Source organism: Rhinolophus sinicus, linkage group LG06, assembly GCF_036562045.2.
Source record: "Rhinolophus sinicus isolate RSC01 linkage group LG06, ASM3656204v1, whole genome shotgun sequence".
NCBI classification, from domain to species: Eukaryota; Metazoa; Chordata; class Mammalia; order Chiroptera; family Rhinolophidae; genus Rhinolophus; species Rhinolophus sinicus.
The window spans coordinates 86,366,788-86,384,352 of NC_133756.1; the positions used below are offsets into that span (position 1 = coordinate 86,366,788).

A 17,565-nucleotide genomic window follows, 5' to 3' on the forward strand; every position below is an offset into this window, starting at 1 on the left:
CTCTTCCAAGGTCAACAAAGTGGCAGAACCAGGATTTGTATGAAATCTTGTTGAATCTGATGTCTTATCCTTGTAAATGAGGAATCCTTTATCAACCTGAGAGAAAAAGTTAGAAACCATCATTCAGGCAACATGAACTCATGATACTGGGTTTACTTGACTTTGTTCTCAAGGTCATAAAAATACCACAGGCATTTCCACATTTGATTCACATGACAGACTCTCAAGGAATCGAAAGAAATCCCAGCTTGATCATAACAGCTTTTTTTTCTTTTTGTTTTTATTGAACACAAGTATTCTGACAGAATGCAAAGTCAAAATTCTCAGTTAGTACTCAGTATTTACACCAGTGAGAATGGAAACAAAGGTGGTCTCGATGTTTCACTTGGTAAAAAGTTTATAACAAGAGAGAAGGCCCCCGAAGTTGGGAATGCTGGGTAGGGATGTTAATGGAGGTCTGAAAACCACCATCCAGACAGACAGCCTACAGTGAAAACCTGGGACTTGGAAGGCTCCATAAAAAAGTGTGAAAATAGAGTTACACTTCAAAAGCTGCACTATATACACTACGGCCCTTCAGGATTTGGAGACCCCGTGCATGGCACCGGAGTGCCCCTGCAGCAGAACTTGGCCATGCCGGCATTTATGTGAATACATATGTATAGCACATACACATATAGACACATAGACATTGGAAAATGGTAGAGTTGATCCCTCCTTCAAAAAATTAAAAAAGAAAACTATAAGCTTTTATCTCTTAACATAAAAGATAGAACATCTTGAAAATAAAGTGACTCCCTCTTTGATTTTAGAGAAAGCATTGCTCTGTTTTATTTATTTATTTACTTATTTTTTAAGGAAAGGAAAGCTCACGCATGCAAAGACAAATCTATGTATAATGGGAGAGAGGCAGACCAAAAGGTGGGCAGTCTTGGGTTCCAGCTAATGGCGGAGCCAGGGTTCTGGGAGAGGGGGTGGTCAGCCGCCTCGGGCCAGGTTATCTGAGGGTTGACTATACCTCTTTTTCTTCCTAACCATCAGCACCAAAACCACAACCACTCGGAGTGAAATGCAGTCTTCACAATAAGGTATATTGTGGGCTTGGCCTAGATGGTCAAAGCCATTAACATCACAAGATGAGGAACTGATCCCACTGACAACCTGGTGATAGGAAGAGCCCACCACGCCTTGCTAGGTCCTCCTGTCGCAGACACCCCGGAGCTCCCTTTCTGCTGTGCGCTCTAAGAGCTGTCTTCACAGTCCTTGTTCCTAAGAGCCTATACATGTGAACCATAGATTTGTGCAAGCCCTAGAATCAGAGGGGCCGGAGCGATGTATACTGGGACCCTCCATTTCCATCCCCAGGAGCTGAGAAAATGCAAAACAACCCCACATTTAGCAAATGACAAGACCATTATTTTTCACAGTTTGAAATTATAATCTAGCATATCGCCACTGATTGGACTGCAGAAGTGTCAGAACCTTGGGGAGTGTGGCCCACAGAACAGACTCAGGGGCAGTCTTGCCACCCTTACCTCTTGCTGTTTGCACCTTAGGAAAGGAATGAATGCTGAGCCCTGACTTCTGTTTTCTTAGGGTCATCTTCATCATCATAATTATTTTTATTCATTTTCTTTGTTTAAAGGCTTCAATTCCTTTTAAGAGTTATTTTTGTTTCCTGAATATTTTTTCTGAACTATCTGCTATACCTTCCACAACCAAACTATGTTGAAGTTTTATTTCAATACTATGACAAAAACACGTTTCACACTAAAATATTCACGCATCCACAGTGCACAAGCTTGCAGTTCTAAAGTAGAATGAGAAAAAAAAAAAAGCAAAATTTCTATACAAAGGGCTGGCTTTTCCCTTCTCCCCCCTCCCATTCCCCTTAAAGTTTCTGTATTTTTCCCCCACTTGGTTTCCAATCCAGGAAAGTTGTGTTATTACTCCAGACAGCAGGTTGGTTTTTGTTGTTGTTTGTTTCTTTTGTTTCTACAAATGCTGCCTAAGTGAACAGAAGGCCGATGTTACTTCAACAGATTTCCAAAAAAAGACACTAATTCCCTGAAGCACACATGCTCTTCCGCTCAAATCTAGATTCTGGGCTCAAAATGAAATTGTATGTATATATTTTATTTGGCTTTCTACAAAAAGGGGATGTTTGGGGTAAAAAACGTGTGTTCACCAAGACCAGCCCCAACTATACAATCTTCTCTGCTTCATTCAACAAAGCCTAAGGGATCCTTCAAAAGGAAGGACGCAGACGCCTGGGGAGCAGATCCTTTTTCACAGATACAGGCAGGTGGTGGCTAATCAGAAAGTGGTCTAACCCCCAAGGAAAACACCAAGAACCAAAAAGCAAGACCATTCTGGAACAAGATGGATTTTCACCTGAGTTGGACGCAGGCAAAAATTTCAAATCAGAGTCGGGGGAAGCGCCACTGTAAACAATCACATTGTGTAAAGTTGTCCAGTGCTAAAGCCTGTGATGACCTGACCCACCTCTAGGCAGGATTTGTAACGTAAAAAAGAAAAAAAAGGCAGCTAATTTACACGGACATTTAAACACAATCGAAGTCAAACATTTGTCAACTTGTAAACACTGGAAAACAAAGTTGGCAGAAAGGAAAAACAAAAAAAGAACAAAAAGAAAAGGAAAGAAAAAGAAATCCGAACACTGCAAATTGAGATCTACCCCCAGAAGCTGCAATTTGGCATTCTTCCTACAAAACAAGAGTCTACGTGGGAATTGAATTCAGCTAGAAAGGGTGACACACTTTGCATACTGAACAAATACAAAGTGAACAGAAATTATAACTTATTTATGAGGTTTTACAGAGTTGAAACTTGACTGAAAGTATAAAAATAAACTTGGACTTTGTTCATCCGGTTAGTCTTAGTGCCTGGAAGTATTTCTCTGAAACTGGTCTGTGCCAATTGGGCAACACCAAGTGCGGTCTTCCTAAACCTAGATTTTTTTTTTTTTTCTGAGCTTCCTAGATTCTTAATTTGGGGTCCTTTTGTTTGATTCTTAAATGGTTTCAGGGAACGGAGTGTCCTAGTTTGGCTGTGGGTTTAACCTTTTTGTCTCATTTTCTTACAAGTGAGTGCACAACAAAGGAATCCTTTCTATAAACCTACAAAAAGGAGATCCCATGTTTATCTGTTTAGTTTTTTTTTAAAGGCAAAAGACACTAGAGGAATGAGGGTTGTGTGTGTGTGTGTGTGTGTGTGTGTATGCGTGTGTGTGTGTGTGTGTGTGTGTGTGTGGTGATGTTGGAAATGCTCTGGTGAAGCTGTTGTGTCACTTTTTATTTTTGATCTTTGCTTGTCTCTTGTCACCCATCATGCTTTGCTCTCGTTCTCCTTCGTTTGCGTGGCATCGTTGGGGACCGTCTTGACTTCTGCTGGCGCTGGCTTCGTTTCTGACTCCTGGCACTCCGACTTTGCTTCTACAGGGCCCTTCCTGCAGAGAATAGAGAAAATAGCTCTGAGACTACGGTCTGCAGTAACTCACCCTTCAGCCAATCCCTCAGGGGGCGCTGCAGTTAGAGCAGTGGCTTCTGACCTCAGCGGCACGTTGGAGTCACCTGGGAGCTGTAAAAACCACTGAGGCTGGGGCGTACCCCAAAAATCCTGATTTAATTGGTCTGGACATGGTGACTTTTAAAGCATCCAAGTGATTCTAAACGTGCATCCAAAGTTGATAGCCATTGAATCAGAGGAATGAGACCTTTCCCATTCCAGCCCTAATCTGAAGCCAGGGTCTCGGTCTTTACCAGGGACAGTGGAGGGGCTAGCAGATGCAGCCTTTCCTCATCCTGAGGGCCTTCAGTAGCAGCAGTTCAGCTTGGTATAAATGAGGCATGCTGGGCTGGGTTCCCCAGGACTGACTCCAGGGGCCCCTACTATAAACCACCTGCTCTTGCCTGTTCCCCTCCTCCCCACCCCGTGCCCTGTGTTTCATGGTGAGGCCTCCGTGGCCTGGGCAGGGGGAGAAAATGCTCTTTGTTCCTGAGGCAGCTTTCCCTGAGTCTGGTGACAGGCTAGAGTGGCTGCCAAGCAGAGGGGAAGTTGAGTGGGGTCGGGTAGGCAGGGCTGTCCGAGTCCTTTTCCTTCCTGACCGAGATCTAGGGCCCCTGGGGTGAGTCCCCTTGCAGCTCTTGGTAGCAGCACCACAGCTTATCTGGTAGCAGCCTCTGGAGACTCGATAAAAACCTAGGTCTGACCCTGCCTCAGTCAGGCCCCGGAGCCAGAATCTGGTCTAAGGACACACTGGGCAGGCTCAGACACCAGTTGGAGCCACTGCATTTTGGCATCACCATTAAGAAAGTTGTAAGCTTAAGGACCTTCCTTTGCACTTTGGAGATCTGAGTCCTCCAAGCCACTCAAGGGCAGGAGAAGCGAAAGTAGGTGGGAGTGTGTGTGGGCATCTGGAAGGGAGTGTGCCAGGCCTTCTGGACCGCTTCCTGCGCAACAGTGCTGTTCCTGTGTGGACACAGCCTGGCACGGGATAACACACCGATTGCCTGTGGGCCCCAGGTTGGCCAATAGGGCATTTTGGTCTCCTTAGCTCGCTTCCCAAACTATGCTCACCAGTGGCCCAACCGCAAGGGCTCCCCCAGGGAAAACAGACGCCACTGCTAGGATGATAAGGATAAAACATAATTAACATGGCCTAATTAGTGAGCAGGTGGCTGCTTACTGGGCCCCGCTGTCTGTCCCCACCCCCCAACCCCCCTCTGCCTTATGCCAGTCCTTTGGTTGACAGAGAAGTCCTGGATTAGGCTGAGGACGTATCTAACAAGAAGGACACAGCACAGCACAAACGCACACCACCACGGGACACAACCCCAGGACAGTAGACAAGGAGAGGCCGTACTCGGTCTTTGCTGGTGCAGGCGAAACAGAGCTGTCTGCAGTGGAAGGAGCAAGCTCAGAGGCTTGTCCACTGGCCCCAGCGGCGGGAGCAGGAGAGCCCAGGGCTGCAAAAACATCCTTTGCAAGGTCAATATCTGGGGTCTTGAAGTTCCCTTCGTCCATTTTAAAGTCCTCGCCCTGGGCAGGGTTTGTGGTGCTGACGGAGGCAGCCTCGCTCTTCAGGCTAGTGAGGGCCGTGGCTGCCTCGCTCGGGCTCTTCACGGCGCCGGGCTGGGTGGGCTCAGGGTCCGGGCCTTTGGTGCTAGGGGCCTCCTGCTTGGCCTGGGGGACTTCTGTGACAGGGCCAGCCGCTGCTGCTAAGGGACTGGCTGCCCCGGCTGAAGTGGGGGCTGGCGCAGGGGCTGGCTTGCTCACTGGAGGGGCCTTGGAGGCCTCCCCCACACTGGCAGGGGCGCTTGGGCTGAGCACAGCCCCCTGGTTAGCCAAGACACTAGAAGACAAATTGCTGGCAGCAGGGGCTGAGGTTGGGGTGTCGCTCAGGTCAACGAGGGGGGCCACCTTGGGGGCTGCAGCTTGGGGTGGGGAGGAGGTGGTGACGCCAGGCCCCTTGGAAGGGGTGGCCTGGCTGATGGGCACAGAGTTTGAGTCGGGGGTGGCCGTGGCTGGGGGGGCAATACTGGAGGTCAGGGTGGTGGTCTCACTGGTGGGGCTGTTCTGAGCAGTGGCAAAGGTTTCGGTGATAGTGTCAGAGTTAGCGGTCACGGTGGTGACAGAAGGCAGCATGTCCTCGACAGTGGCTGTGGCATCAGCAGGCAGCCTGTGGAGAGGACAGGAAGTAGAAGAGAATAGACAATGAAGCTGGGACGAGACAGAGAAGCGGGCGAAGGGCCGAATCCAAGGCGGGGGCTGTGGGCAGGGCATGCAGTTATGCACAGGCATGGACACAGGCCCACAGAGAAACGATGACTTGAGTGGAAGCACATGCCCAGGTGGGCAGAAGTAGAGACAGGAGACGACAGAGAACAAGGCAGTCAGTCTAAAAGGGACCTGCTGGCCCTTCCTCCCTGCTGATTCCCTCCAGCTTTCTGCACAGGGCTCCCTTCCCCATGCCTTGCTTGCATCTCGGCTCAAGGAGAGGCAGGTTTCAGTTCAGCGTCCCCCACTGCAGGCATCCTAAGTCCCTGAGGAATTGGGCCCAGCTGCCCTACAGGGCTCTATAGGCAGTGATGGGGAAAGTCAGGAATAAGGCAGGCGATGAATGCTCCAAAGGGCCCCTAAGAGCCACAGGATCCTCAGCCACAGATTTTGTTCTTCCATTAAGCTCCATTCCCCATAAGACCCATGATAGCCAGGCAGTCATTACAACCACAACCCGACATGGTTTCTGACTGAGGGTCCCTGAGGCTTCCAAGAACAGGAGAGCCAGGGAGCTTTACCAGATGCCAAGTTCCCTCACCCTTTTAGGAAGAATGTAGAAAACCCTATAATTCTTGGAAATCCTAAACAGAATTTCCGAAGCCTCTCAAAGCTCAGCCTCTCTCAATGACATTTCTCCCCCTTAAGCCATTTCCAGGGTATGTGTGTGTGAGTGTGTGAGAGAGAGAGAGACGTGGGAACTGGGTCTAGCGAATCCCACTATGCAGGGAGCTCGTTAAGGGCACCTACAGCCACCCTAATAGAACCAAGCATGCCTTCTCTCTAGGGAGAGAGTGGGGTCAAGCATTTTTCAGCCAAGGCATTTCTGGCCAAAGGCTCCAGAATTCTGGCCTGCAATGTCTGGCCAGGAGCTGTGCGTGGGGAGCACGGGAGGTGTAGGCAGGGAGATAAGGTGGGTGTGGGGCTCTGCTGCGGAGGTAGCAGCCCCTCCCCAACACGTACTCAGGCTCTGTCAGTGGTGTGGTCTCGTTGGGCTCTGTGTGCTTCCCTCCGTCGTGGTTTGGGGTTCGTTCTTCCTCGGTTCGCACCTCCACAATGGGCTCCTTGGACTCATCTTTCCTGCAAAGAGAGCTCAGCTCATTCAGTCCTGGGGGGCTGCGGGTGGGGCGGGCTCCCAAGGAAGCCAGCTGTAACTCAGGCACGTAGGCCTAGTCCAAGGCGGGCAGGTAGGCATCTAGAGCCAGACCCAAGTGCATCACCCTCAGTCCCCACTCTTGCTAGCTGTGTGACCTTGAACATCTGATTTGCTCACCCTTGTCTCCATTTTCTCATCTGTAAAATGGGGCAAATAACAGTATCTACCTCACCTAGCTGTTACAACATTAACTGACATAATGACTGTAAAGTGCTTCACACAGTGCCTGACCAGATAAATGCTCAAATGATTTATATGCATATACATATAAGTATGTACACATATGTGTTCCTGTATGTATATGCATGTGTGCACGCATATCCAATGCCTGGCATATGGTGGTGCTGAATGTCTTATTTCCTTCTCTGTCCCTTCTTGTCTTGCTCCAGCTCAGCCCCACCCAGTGACAGCCTACGAAGGCTCCTGCTAACTGGCTCAGGATCTGTTTCTCCAGAGATGCTGGAGGGGATAGCATCTGGATTGTCAGCTCCAGGCCAGGAAGTTTTATCTGTTTTGTTCCCCCTGGTACCCTAGTTCCTGGGAACGGTGCCTTGCCCATAGTAACTTTTCAATAAATATTTGCTGAGTGATGCACGAATGAATGAATGACAGTAAGGCAAGTGTCTCTCAAATCCTGGCCCCTCCATTGCAGGCCCCACAAGCGTGGCTCTGAAAATTCCCCTCATTTTGACTTAGGCAGGGATTTTCAAACTTCCGTGAGATTCTAGTACACTAGATGTGGGGTTGAGCCCAACAGTCTGATTTTCAAACAGGGACTCCCAAAAACCAGGCTTTAAGAAACATTTCTCTAATGCTTGCTTCCCCTCGGGTTTTCAAATGGGAAAACTGAAGTAGCTCAGCGGCTGGGCCCCTGGGCTGGGGCAATGCCCAGACCTCAGCAACAGCAGGTGTGCACTCACGAGAAGGCGGCTTTGCCCTCCTCCATGTCCTTGCCCTTGGCTCCGGGCCCGGCCTTCCCGCACAGGTTGGCAGCGATGCACATGAGCAGGCCGCACTTGTTCAGGAAGTAGCAGGTGATGTCGACCACCACCAGGAGCAGGACAAAGACGACGATGAGGATGCCCACGATGGCCCCGGTGCTCAGGCCCGCGGTGGGGCTGCCGTTGGCTTGGGTGGGAGGGAGAAAGAGGGATGGCTGATGGTTAGCACACGGAGATGCAGACCCCTGGACCCTGCAGAGCAAAAGCCCCTGAGCGTGGGGTAGGGCCCGCGGGACAAAGCCATGGCATTTGTGGTCAGAGTGACACCTTCCCTGGTGTCAGATATATTGAGACAACAGGGTCTCTATATTTTCAGCCTCAGCTTAAAGACCAGGGGACAGGGGCATGAGGCACCCACAAGTCAGGACGAAACTGGGGACTGGGAGCTGGGTTTCCATCTCTGCTCTCAACTTCCGGGCCTCCCCCAGACCCACCCTCAGCCATATCCCTGTGAGCCCTGGAAGCAGGTGGGCAGGCAGCGCTTATTGGTTTCAGGCTAGGCTATGGTTCCTGGGAGCAGTCAGTGACAGGGTCCCAAATGGGGTGGCAGAGGGTCCCCAGGGCTTCCTTTGGGCTTGCGGTAATATCAGGCACAAAAAGATGCCCAATCCACTACCCCATTTCTCCCCTCTTTAGGAATAGCTCCAGAGGACCCCAACATTGGGCCACAATGGCTTCATTGTTTATCCTTCTGCTTTGCACCCAGGACGATGAATGAAGTCATTTACTCTGGAGACATGGAGGTCTCCCCAGGCCCGGTGGGCAAGGTGAAAGGTCTGGGAATACTCACCATCTGGGCGCTCAGACACATTTAGATTAGACTTTAGGAAACCAGCAGACTCACCCAGAGATGCCCACCCACAAGGACAGGCTCGCTCACATTCAGGACAAATGTTCACCACAGATAGACACATTCTCACATTCGAGCAGCTGCCAGCATCCCCTCTGGCTGGTCTCACTGTGAATGAGTCACTCTTTGTCCTGATCCCTTGGTGTCCACCTGAAATCCCCCAGGGCCCTGGACTACTGATGGTATCACAGAAGGCCCCCAGGCTCAGCTCCCGAGAGCCCCCTGATGATGGAGGTTACTTGCTTCAAGTGGACCCACTGACCGGTGTCTGGGAGACGGCAGTCATGCTGCAGGAAGAAGAACCTGTGCAGGGCTCTGCCTTTAAGTCAATGTGGAAACAAGGACCCCAGACTGAAATAGGGGCACTTCTGCTATGTTTCTCTTCTTCTGGAAGGAGAGGGTTCCAGAACTGGCAGCTCCATCCCACCACCAGACCTTGTCTGAAGCTTCCTATGTCCTCAGGACTCACTGGAGGCAGAAGTGTGGCCATACCTGGATCTCACTATGCCTTTGCCGAGACCCAGCGGCCTGCCAGTGACGACCACACCAGATAATGGAAGTGTAATTCAGGGTAACGGGTGCTGGGGATGGTCACACATTCTCCTTTTTTTCATGTAGTCTGTGTTCCTGGAGGGGACTCCTTTGTCTGAGCTGGGGGTCCCTGCTGAGGCCCTATAACCAGCAGCAGTCTCATCCCACTGGCCCTTATTTCAAACTTCAGTCCAGGCTACGGGCTACCAGCCTCGCATGACAGAGATGACCACTCGCAACCTAATTCCTAGTGCCCAGGGTGCAGTTGGGCCTCAGCCAGAGGAGACTCCCAAGCTCTCAAGCATTTTTGGCCCTTTTGGGACCTTGGTCTTTCCTCCCAGCCTTTCCTGTTTTATTCTCTTGTTACTACTCTCTGCCATTTTCTGTTCATTGACATACTATGTATTTGGCTGCACCCTCCAGAATGTCCCAGCAGGTACCCTGTCTGTCTTATGTCTCCCCAACATCTAGGACAATCCAATTTATAGGAAGCGATCGAAGAACATTTGTTGAACAAATGAACAGGTGTTTAGCCTGGAGAGGAGAATGCTGTCTTCAGATATTTATAGATATGTTGTGAGAAGGAAGAGTAGTCTTATTTGGTTTTACCAGTGGATGAAGACTATGAGGTGGGAAGCAGATTTCAGCTCCATATGAGAAAGAACTAGCCCACAGAGCTATTCAAACGTGGTGTGACCTGCCTCAGCAGGTGAGCGCCTTGCTGTCAGACGCATTCCAGCAGCAGCTGGACACCCCTTGGGAAGGATGCCACAATGTTCTGGATGAGGTTCCTGCACCGGGCAGGGTCTGGGATATAGGGTGTCTTCAAGTCCTCTTCAATCGTAAGAGCCTGTCATTGCACATTGACACCCTACAGTACCTAGTACATGGCACAGTCTCCTTAATGTCAATCTCCTCCAGAGTGTAGACTAGGACAGACTTTTTCCTGGAAGACTAAAATGCTTCGTAGGTCCCATCTTTATTCATTGATTCTCGTGATTTTATTTTTATATGAAAAATAAATACCTCAAGTGTAATGTTTCCCTACCTGCAGCAGAATTCCTGGGGTGCTTTGTTAAAAATTTAGATTCTGGGGCTTCCCAATGCTACCAAATCAGAATCTCTGGGGTGAGGCTCAGGAATCAGGGTTTGATCGAGCCCCCCAGGTGATCCTATGTATATCAGAGTTAGAGGACCACTGATTGTAGCTCTTCTCATCCTTGCATTACAATGTGACACAGCCGTTTCTATGACTCGCCACCCAAGGATGAGTTGTGGAGTCCCACCTGGTGGCCTTGACCTAATTGATGTACTGGATTGATGAAGAGAAAGCAAAGACTATCCCCAAAGGGAAAGGCACAGCCCAGTTCACCACTCAGAGCCTAGACTTCTAAAGGAAGTTAGGTGCTCCTCAAGCTGGAGAAAGAGTGTGTGTAGCTTTCACAAAAAGAAGCATAAATAAGTGAAATACCAGGATACAGATGAAAGGGTATTCAAGTCAAACCCGCACTCATTATCTCTCGGTGGATGTTACAGAATTATTTAGTGCAGGAAGGCTAGAACAAAGGTCATCTCCTGCATCATACATAACATTTTACAAAAGGAAAACGAAAATAACCTTCCGGGGCCTATCTTTGCACCATCTTCCTCCTGACCTCCCTTGACTGACTCACCTCCCCACCTGCATGCAAAGAGAGCTTCTTGGGAGCAGTTCCTCCATAACCTCTGGGGCTAGAGCTAACCTGAACAGTGAGGGTACAAAGCCAGGGCTGTCCATCTGTGGTTCCTGGTGTGGGAGAGATTGGCACTGAACTGGGAACTGACTTGCCCCAAGACTAAGACCTCCAAATGCCTACTTTCTTAAGTGCCTTGGATGGGAATATGGGTCTCACATTTACAGATACCCAGGGGGTCTTGAGTCATCATGCCACAGGATCGTGACACAGCAGAAGTGTCCCCTCCAGCCCATGACTCTCAGAACAATTGAACTGGGGTTCTGGTTTACTCACAAACCCCTGACGTATCTGCTTGCGACTGCCAGGAATCTGCTAGCCAGAGGCTGGTGCTGGGGGCTTTCAGGCAGTATCCCACCACGTGTGATTATAAACAGAATAGGGTTTGCCAAAATGAGAACTTTCTCTCAGATTCTCTCTACCACAAGGTCACTTTGTGCAGCCTCTGTTAGAGTTTTAAAGGGAGCTGTGAAATTGGGAGGCCTTACTACAGAGTTGTATATTTGGTGACCCAGAGTGTGTGCCCCTGACTCCAAAGTGACCACCTCCGGGTTCTGCAAGGGCATTTACCATCACCCCCCCCCCACCTGCTGGGGACTAGGAAAGTCTAGGGAGGCAGTGACCCACAATGGCTCTTAGGATAGCTGAGAAAAATGCATAGCTTCTCATCAGGAAAGGAAAGCATTTCCTTCGCTAGAACTCCACTCAGCAGGCTGCAAGTTTGGGGTACAAGCTAAATGGCCCTCTGGGGTAATCAAAGTCATCCAGGTACATGTAAGGTGGAGGGAAAGGACTTTTGACATTTGGTAGGACACACACTATCAAATAAAATCAGAACACACTGGAGAGTTCACATGAACTGTTATTTCCTTTAATAATGCAAAGGTGTAAACTTCATAAAGGCCTCGCTGATTATCTACACAACAATGTTAGCATTCTTATTAGTAGAAAAACGTGATCCAAACTTGCTGTATAAATATTCCAAAAATGAGCAGAGGCGCCCCGTGGCGTGTGGAGCATGAGCAGTGCAGACACAGGGCGCGGAGCTAGGCAATGAGCGCTCACTCCTGCAGGGCTCTCTGAGGGCTGCTATCTTAGGGATTCCTGGAGGGGCTGGGGGCCCCAGCCATGACCGAGAACTCAGTGTCTAGTGGGAGCGGGTGTGTTCTCGTGCTGTCTCCCGAAGGGCATCCCATTATAAACCATGGGCCTGTCTAAATGTGGCCACTGTAATGACCCCAAATTTGCTTCAGCTGAGGCCTGCAAGGCCCCAGGATGTGTTGAGGGGACAGGGCCGTGTCAGGCCTCCCCTCACTTTGGGCTAGATTTCCAAAGAGTCCTTTCAGAAGCACCGACACTGTCCCCCACCTGTGGGTAGGTCTGGGACCTGAGTGGGGCAGACCTGAGATGGGTGCTCCTGGGTGGACATGTGACTGATGCCCAAGATGATATCGAGAACATGCTGGGAGCCAGGAGCACAGTGAGTGGTCATCTGCGTGAGGACCACTGTCTCCCTCCCTCGCCCTCTCTGCAGCGCTTGCTAACTGGGATTCCCATACCAGGCCCGGAAGCACCATGTGCCTCTCCTCAATGCTCTGACTTGTGCCTAAGAACCATGCTGCTTCTTCTGCTGCCCAGATGTGAGGAGGTCAGGGAGCCCAGATGGGGAGGTGTGAGAGGGGCTGGAGGCAGCCGGGGCTGGGCTAAGAGGCACTACCTGCCTGAGCTGTTGGGCAGCATTATGTGTCTGCACATGAGTCTCTAAACTACGCGTGTTGGGCACACTGGCAGCTCTGCCCTGCAAGCCATGGGATCACTTGGATTCCCAAAGGGAAAAGCAAGTCCTTGAACATTAAAACATAACAAAGGAACTAAAAAATAAAGAGACCAAAGAGAACAAAAATCAGACTTCTGTGGAGATGCTCAGAGATGAGATGTGTAGAATGATATGTGACCACAATGGAGGGAGGGAGTTTTTATTCAGCAGAAATTCCATCCCCAGGCACACACACCGATGTTACTAAGCAGGACTCACCCTGAATCTCCATGTGGGACTTTTGCAAACACCAGCCCATTTCCTCTCCTGGGCACTTGGGGAGATGTACTCCCCAATAGCACAGAGGAGCAGCTGGCTTTCACCAGGTTTAAAAATGTCACTAAAGCCCCTGACCGACAGGGGGCGTGGGGCACTCGGGAAGTATGACAGGCTGACTGAGTTCTAATTTATCAACACTCCAGGTTGCGCAGTCGTGGAGTGTCCTGTGCCCTCCCTCCTGCCTGTGTACATGTATGGGGAGAGAGCAGGGCTCATGCCTGGCTCCGAGTGGATGCTTCCAACTTGGGGGACTGACCTGTGTGATGACGTGCGTCACTGCTGAACCACAACCCCCAAGACAGGAGGCTCTGTGCTGAGCTGCAGTGGTGCAGCAGGTATCACCCCCTGGGACACACGCACCTGGGACACAAAGCCAACAGATGTCGGGCACAGCACAGGTTGGCCCTGTTCACAGAGCCACATAGGGTGTTGATTTTAATACCAGGACCAAAGCGCCTCCCAGAATGTTTGATCAGCCCCAGGAAATACTCAAGAAATCTAATTTCTTCCACTGCATGGGCAACAGAGTGACTTAAGTTGCCATCATGTCAGCAGAATGTTCGTGAATCCCAGTGATCAGACTCCGTTACCATGGGCGCTGAAATGCAAGCAAAGGCAACTACGTATTGAGCGTGGGGCTGGCATGGGGGGCATGTGGTGATTTTAACAAGCCGATTTAAGCTTTAGGGCTACTAAGAAATCTTCCTCTGCTACTTCATTTTCGGGTCAGAACAACAACAAAAATGGAACAAGTAGCAGATGTACAGAAACATCTCTGTAAACCTAGCATAATGTTTTTTAAAAATACTGTTTAAAGAAAAGAGCTCCCGAATATTTTGTACTGCCACTCAAGGGGTAAACTCCTTTTGAAGTGGCACAAAAGTGTATGTAAATGGAAAACTGTCTTGAGGTTCAGCCTTTTCCAATTGCCAAACCTTCCTCTTCCACATAGAGTGCGTGGTGGTGTGCCGTGGTGGTCCTGACACGTTCTTCCAAAGGGGGCACTGATAATTCTCATAGGAACTGGGCTTTTAAGCAAATTTAATTTTTTTCGTGTTCTCAAGTTCCTAACAGAGCAAAAAAAGAGTCACTGCAGAGAAAAGCAATGAGACAAAGGTGTAGGACGCAGAGGAGCTTCCCAAGGTCGCTGCAGGTGCCAAGCAATGGGTCCCCACAGAGAATGTGGTTGTTTAAAAACAAAGGTGGCAGTGGGGATGTCCCAGTGACGTCCAAGGTGATATGTGTGACGACAGACATAGGGAGAAGGAAAGAGAAGGTAGAGACAGAAACAGAGAAAAAAATAGATAAAAAGAAAAAAAATTAGGTCAAATATAGAAAACACAAGATTCAAAGGTTAATTCAACTTAGTAAATTAAACTGACAAAGGTTAGAGAAGAGTTCAGTGCGATATTATTACCATCAGGCCAGTTCCGAAGCTCAGCAAGGCCAGAAGCAGCATAGCAGGGTGAATTTGGGGGTTAGGGGTCAGCGAGCAAATGAAATTAAAGTGAGAGAACAGAAGCCTCCACAGTAAAACACAAGAGTTTGATTAGGAGAGTGTTACCTTTGACTAAGGTCAGGTCTCTTAGATTCAGTGAACGAGTCTACCCATAGCCTTCTAGTCACTAGAGCTTTTAACATGTAGTGGTAGAGATGCATTTGATCACTGCACTATGTGTAGCAAACAGCATAAGGACAGGGGGCGCCTTTTCAGCCATAATAGGACTCTTCTTCCTATTGCATGACACCCCCCCGCCATGGTGCTGTTAAAGAGAATCCAGTTCTGCGCCCCTCACCTTCTTCCACCTTGCTGACCACAGAATTCCAATATGAATGCACATTTCGTAATTCAGAGGTTTTATTCTCAGGTCCAAATGCAATGGCCGGGAAAGTCCAACCCAGTGCAGAGCCACTTCCTTTAAGGCCTATGCAGGAGAGCCCCAGAGGCTTCGTGAGCAAGGTGAGCAGCACCCCCAACCCTCTCTGGGTTAACTGGGCTCCTAGATGATTAACAAAAAGAACTCTGAGGTCTCCAGAGGGCAGGACTCTGGAGGGCAAGGTCTTCCCAGAATTTCTGTATCTGACACACACTGCCCCCAACTTCTCCAACCCCAGAAGCTGATGCTGCTGGCAGTACCTAGCACGTGATCGCAGCACGTGCAAGCCGCCTGCCTATGGGGTCTTACCCCAGGAAACAAATGCCACCAGGAGTCTGTCTCCCTGCAAAGGGGTTACGCAAGCCTGTCACACCCCAGCTCCTCAATGTCCCATAAAGGCCGAGCAGATCTGGACACTCACATCAGACTATCGATTTCAAGGGCAAACTGACTAAACAATGCAAAGAAAGAAGGGGTAGAGGATGGCAGGGCCACCTCCATTCGGGCATCCTATTAGCAGTAATGAGAACATTCCTTGCAACCACACCCAGGGGCCTTGTCTTCGACACTGACCACTTGACCAGAGCCTGCAGAGACATGCCCACCCCAGCATGTGTTAAGGGCCTCCCTGACAATGCAGAGGGTAGGACCAATCGACGCTTCCTCATCTATGGCTTAAGACCCACCTGCCAACTCCTGGTGGCCCCCACACATCTGTCAGACACACACATTCATGCACAACCGACCACTGGGAACCACACACTGATCTCATTTTGTTGCTGCTTGAATAACCCACGTTCACACATACAGCCCTGTGTTATAGGCAGCCCACATCCTTTCTGGCCTCTCTCCTGTTGGGAGGAGCAATCATGACAACTGAGCCGAGAGCCCGGGCAAACACTATACACAGGACAAGCAGGAAAGGGGCCAGACCTAGACCACTGGGAGATCAGAACATATTCCCATCATGGCATAGAGTTTATGGGGCCCTCTCCAACAGGCTGCAGCTCTATGTTCTATGCCCATCTCTCCTGCTTATGGTTGGCATTTGGCTGCTCTGGAGGTTGACAATCTCTTTCTACCCAGAGGGATTTGGTCAATGAGGAGATGGGCCATCCGCAGCAAGGTAGCTGAGCCACAAAGCAGAACTCTCACTTTGTTCCCACACTTGCATTGGTCCTGCATCCCTAGAGACGGACCTGCATCTCCTAAGAGAACTGCTCCCATCATTTCTAGCAGACCGTGGGATTTTCAGCATCTACTTTCTCCACTTGTTCTGTTTCAAGCGGTTCAATTTAATCTTTATTTCAATTCAGAGGCCCTTGGCAGATAGGATTTTTAACTAACTAGGCACCATGTCTTCCTTCTCTTGGGATTCCCACAGAGAAGTGATTTGCACCATGGCTGTGCAGGTAAGCAAGCATCAGGTAGAAAGCGCTTAAAAATAGTTATGGGGTCCTTGTATGAAATGGTAGATGGCAGATAAGGTCTCAAAAAGGATCCTTACTCAACCAGCTTCCAAGGCTTGGCTGGAGCTGGGGCTATTCCCACCTGAGGGGTCCCAAGGACTGGCTTAGCATCAGTCCTTCAAGGCCGAATGACAGGACTTTTGCCCCAGGATGCTTGGCCAAGCCTTCCTGGCAGTCCAGTACATCTCAACCCACTGCACAGATAGGTACAGAGCAAAACTAAGCTTTGCGTGGGCAACCAATCATGAGGATGGCTGGAAGCAAGCGAGTTGTCAGGGTTGTCAGGCACATTAGGAGGTGCAGCACTTGTGCATTAATTCAAAGCGGGAAACTCACAGAAAGCAGAGGCACTCGTACCTGGGATGGCTGTGGGCTGGGCCGAGGTCCTGAACACAAAATGAGCCGCCTTGGACTTCCCCTGCTGATTCTCAGCCACCACGTAGACCTCATACTCAGCATTCCAGTCCAGGGACTTGAGCAAGACGTGGTCACTGCCAGACGGGAGCCTGATCTCTGGTTTCCAGTCGGAGGAGAGCTTCTGGGAGAAACCGGCAGGAAGGACACAAGATCCCAGGAAGCATTAGATGAAAACACGGGTAAGACTAGCCGACAGGAAGAACTTAGGGGAGTCAATAACTATTGGTGCAAAATAATACAAGTAAAAAACAATGATAGGACATGGTGTTTATTCTTTACCAGCCTGAAAAACCCTAAGGGTTACATAGGTTTGGAGGTCAACCCTCTGTGTTTGCAAATACAAACAGTAGCAGGTGCCAGTGTGGCATGGGGCCAACTCTTCAATGTCCCATACCTTCAGGGCATACAGGGACTCTAGCACCAGTCCCATCCATCCCTCAAGCTACATTGTGGAATGCTGGGCACATATGCATAAGTATGTCCTAGAAGAGTAATAAAGCAAGTATGTTTCTTGTCCTATTTCAGAATGTTGCTTACATGCAAGTGTGTGACTCATCTCCCTGACATAGGAACACTGCATAGATTTGTTTTATTAAAAGTAAAAACTATCCCTTATTGAGCACCTACTATGTGCCAG

General features: G+C 49.6%; 1 protein-coding gene across 31 annotated transcripts in view; it reads right to left on the reverse strand.

The window, feature by feature from the left end:
• Window positions 1–259: 259 nt before the first annotated feature.
• Window positions 260–17,565, reverse strand: part of NCAM1 (neural cell adhesion molecule 1) — a 308,388-nt gene continuing 291,082 nt past the window's right edge. For 9 of the 31 annotated variants that reach the window (XM_074335480.1, XM_074335479.1, XM_019753315.2 and 6 more), the window contains 5 exons: window positions 16,869–17,049; window positions 7,876–8,083; window positions 6,763–6,879; window positions 4,886–5,701; window positions 260–3,469 (listed from right to left, as the gene is read on the reverse strand). In XM_074335480.1, coding sequence (XP_074191581.1) covers window positions 3,349–3,469; window positions 4,886–5,701; window positions 6,763–6,879; window positions 7,876–8,083; window positions 16,869–17,049 — 1,443 coding nt within the window. In that variant the 3' untranslated portion in view covers window positions 260–3,348. Of the gene's footprint in view, window positions 3,470–4,885; window positions 5,702–6,762; window positions 6,880–7,875; window positions 8,084–11,919; window positions 14,313–16,868; window positions 17,050–17,565 lie in introns of those variants that run through there. The other 22 variants (XM_019753318.2, XM_074335478.1, XM_074335476.1 and 19 more) reach the window with 4 other exon arrangements.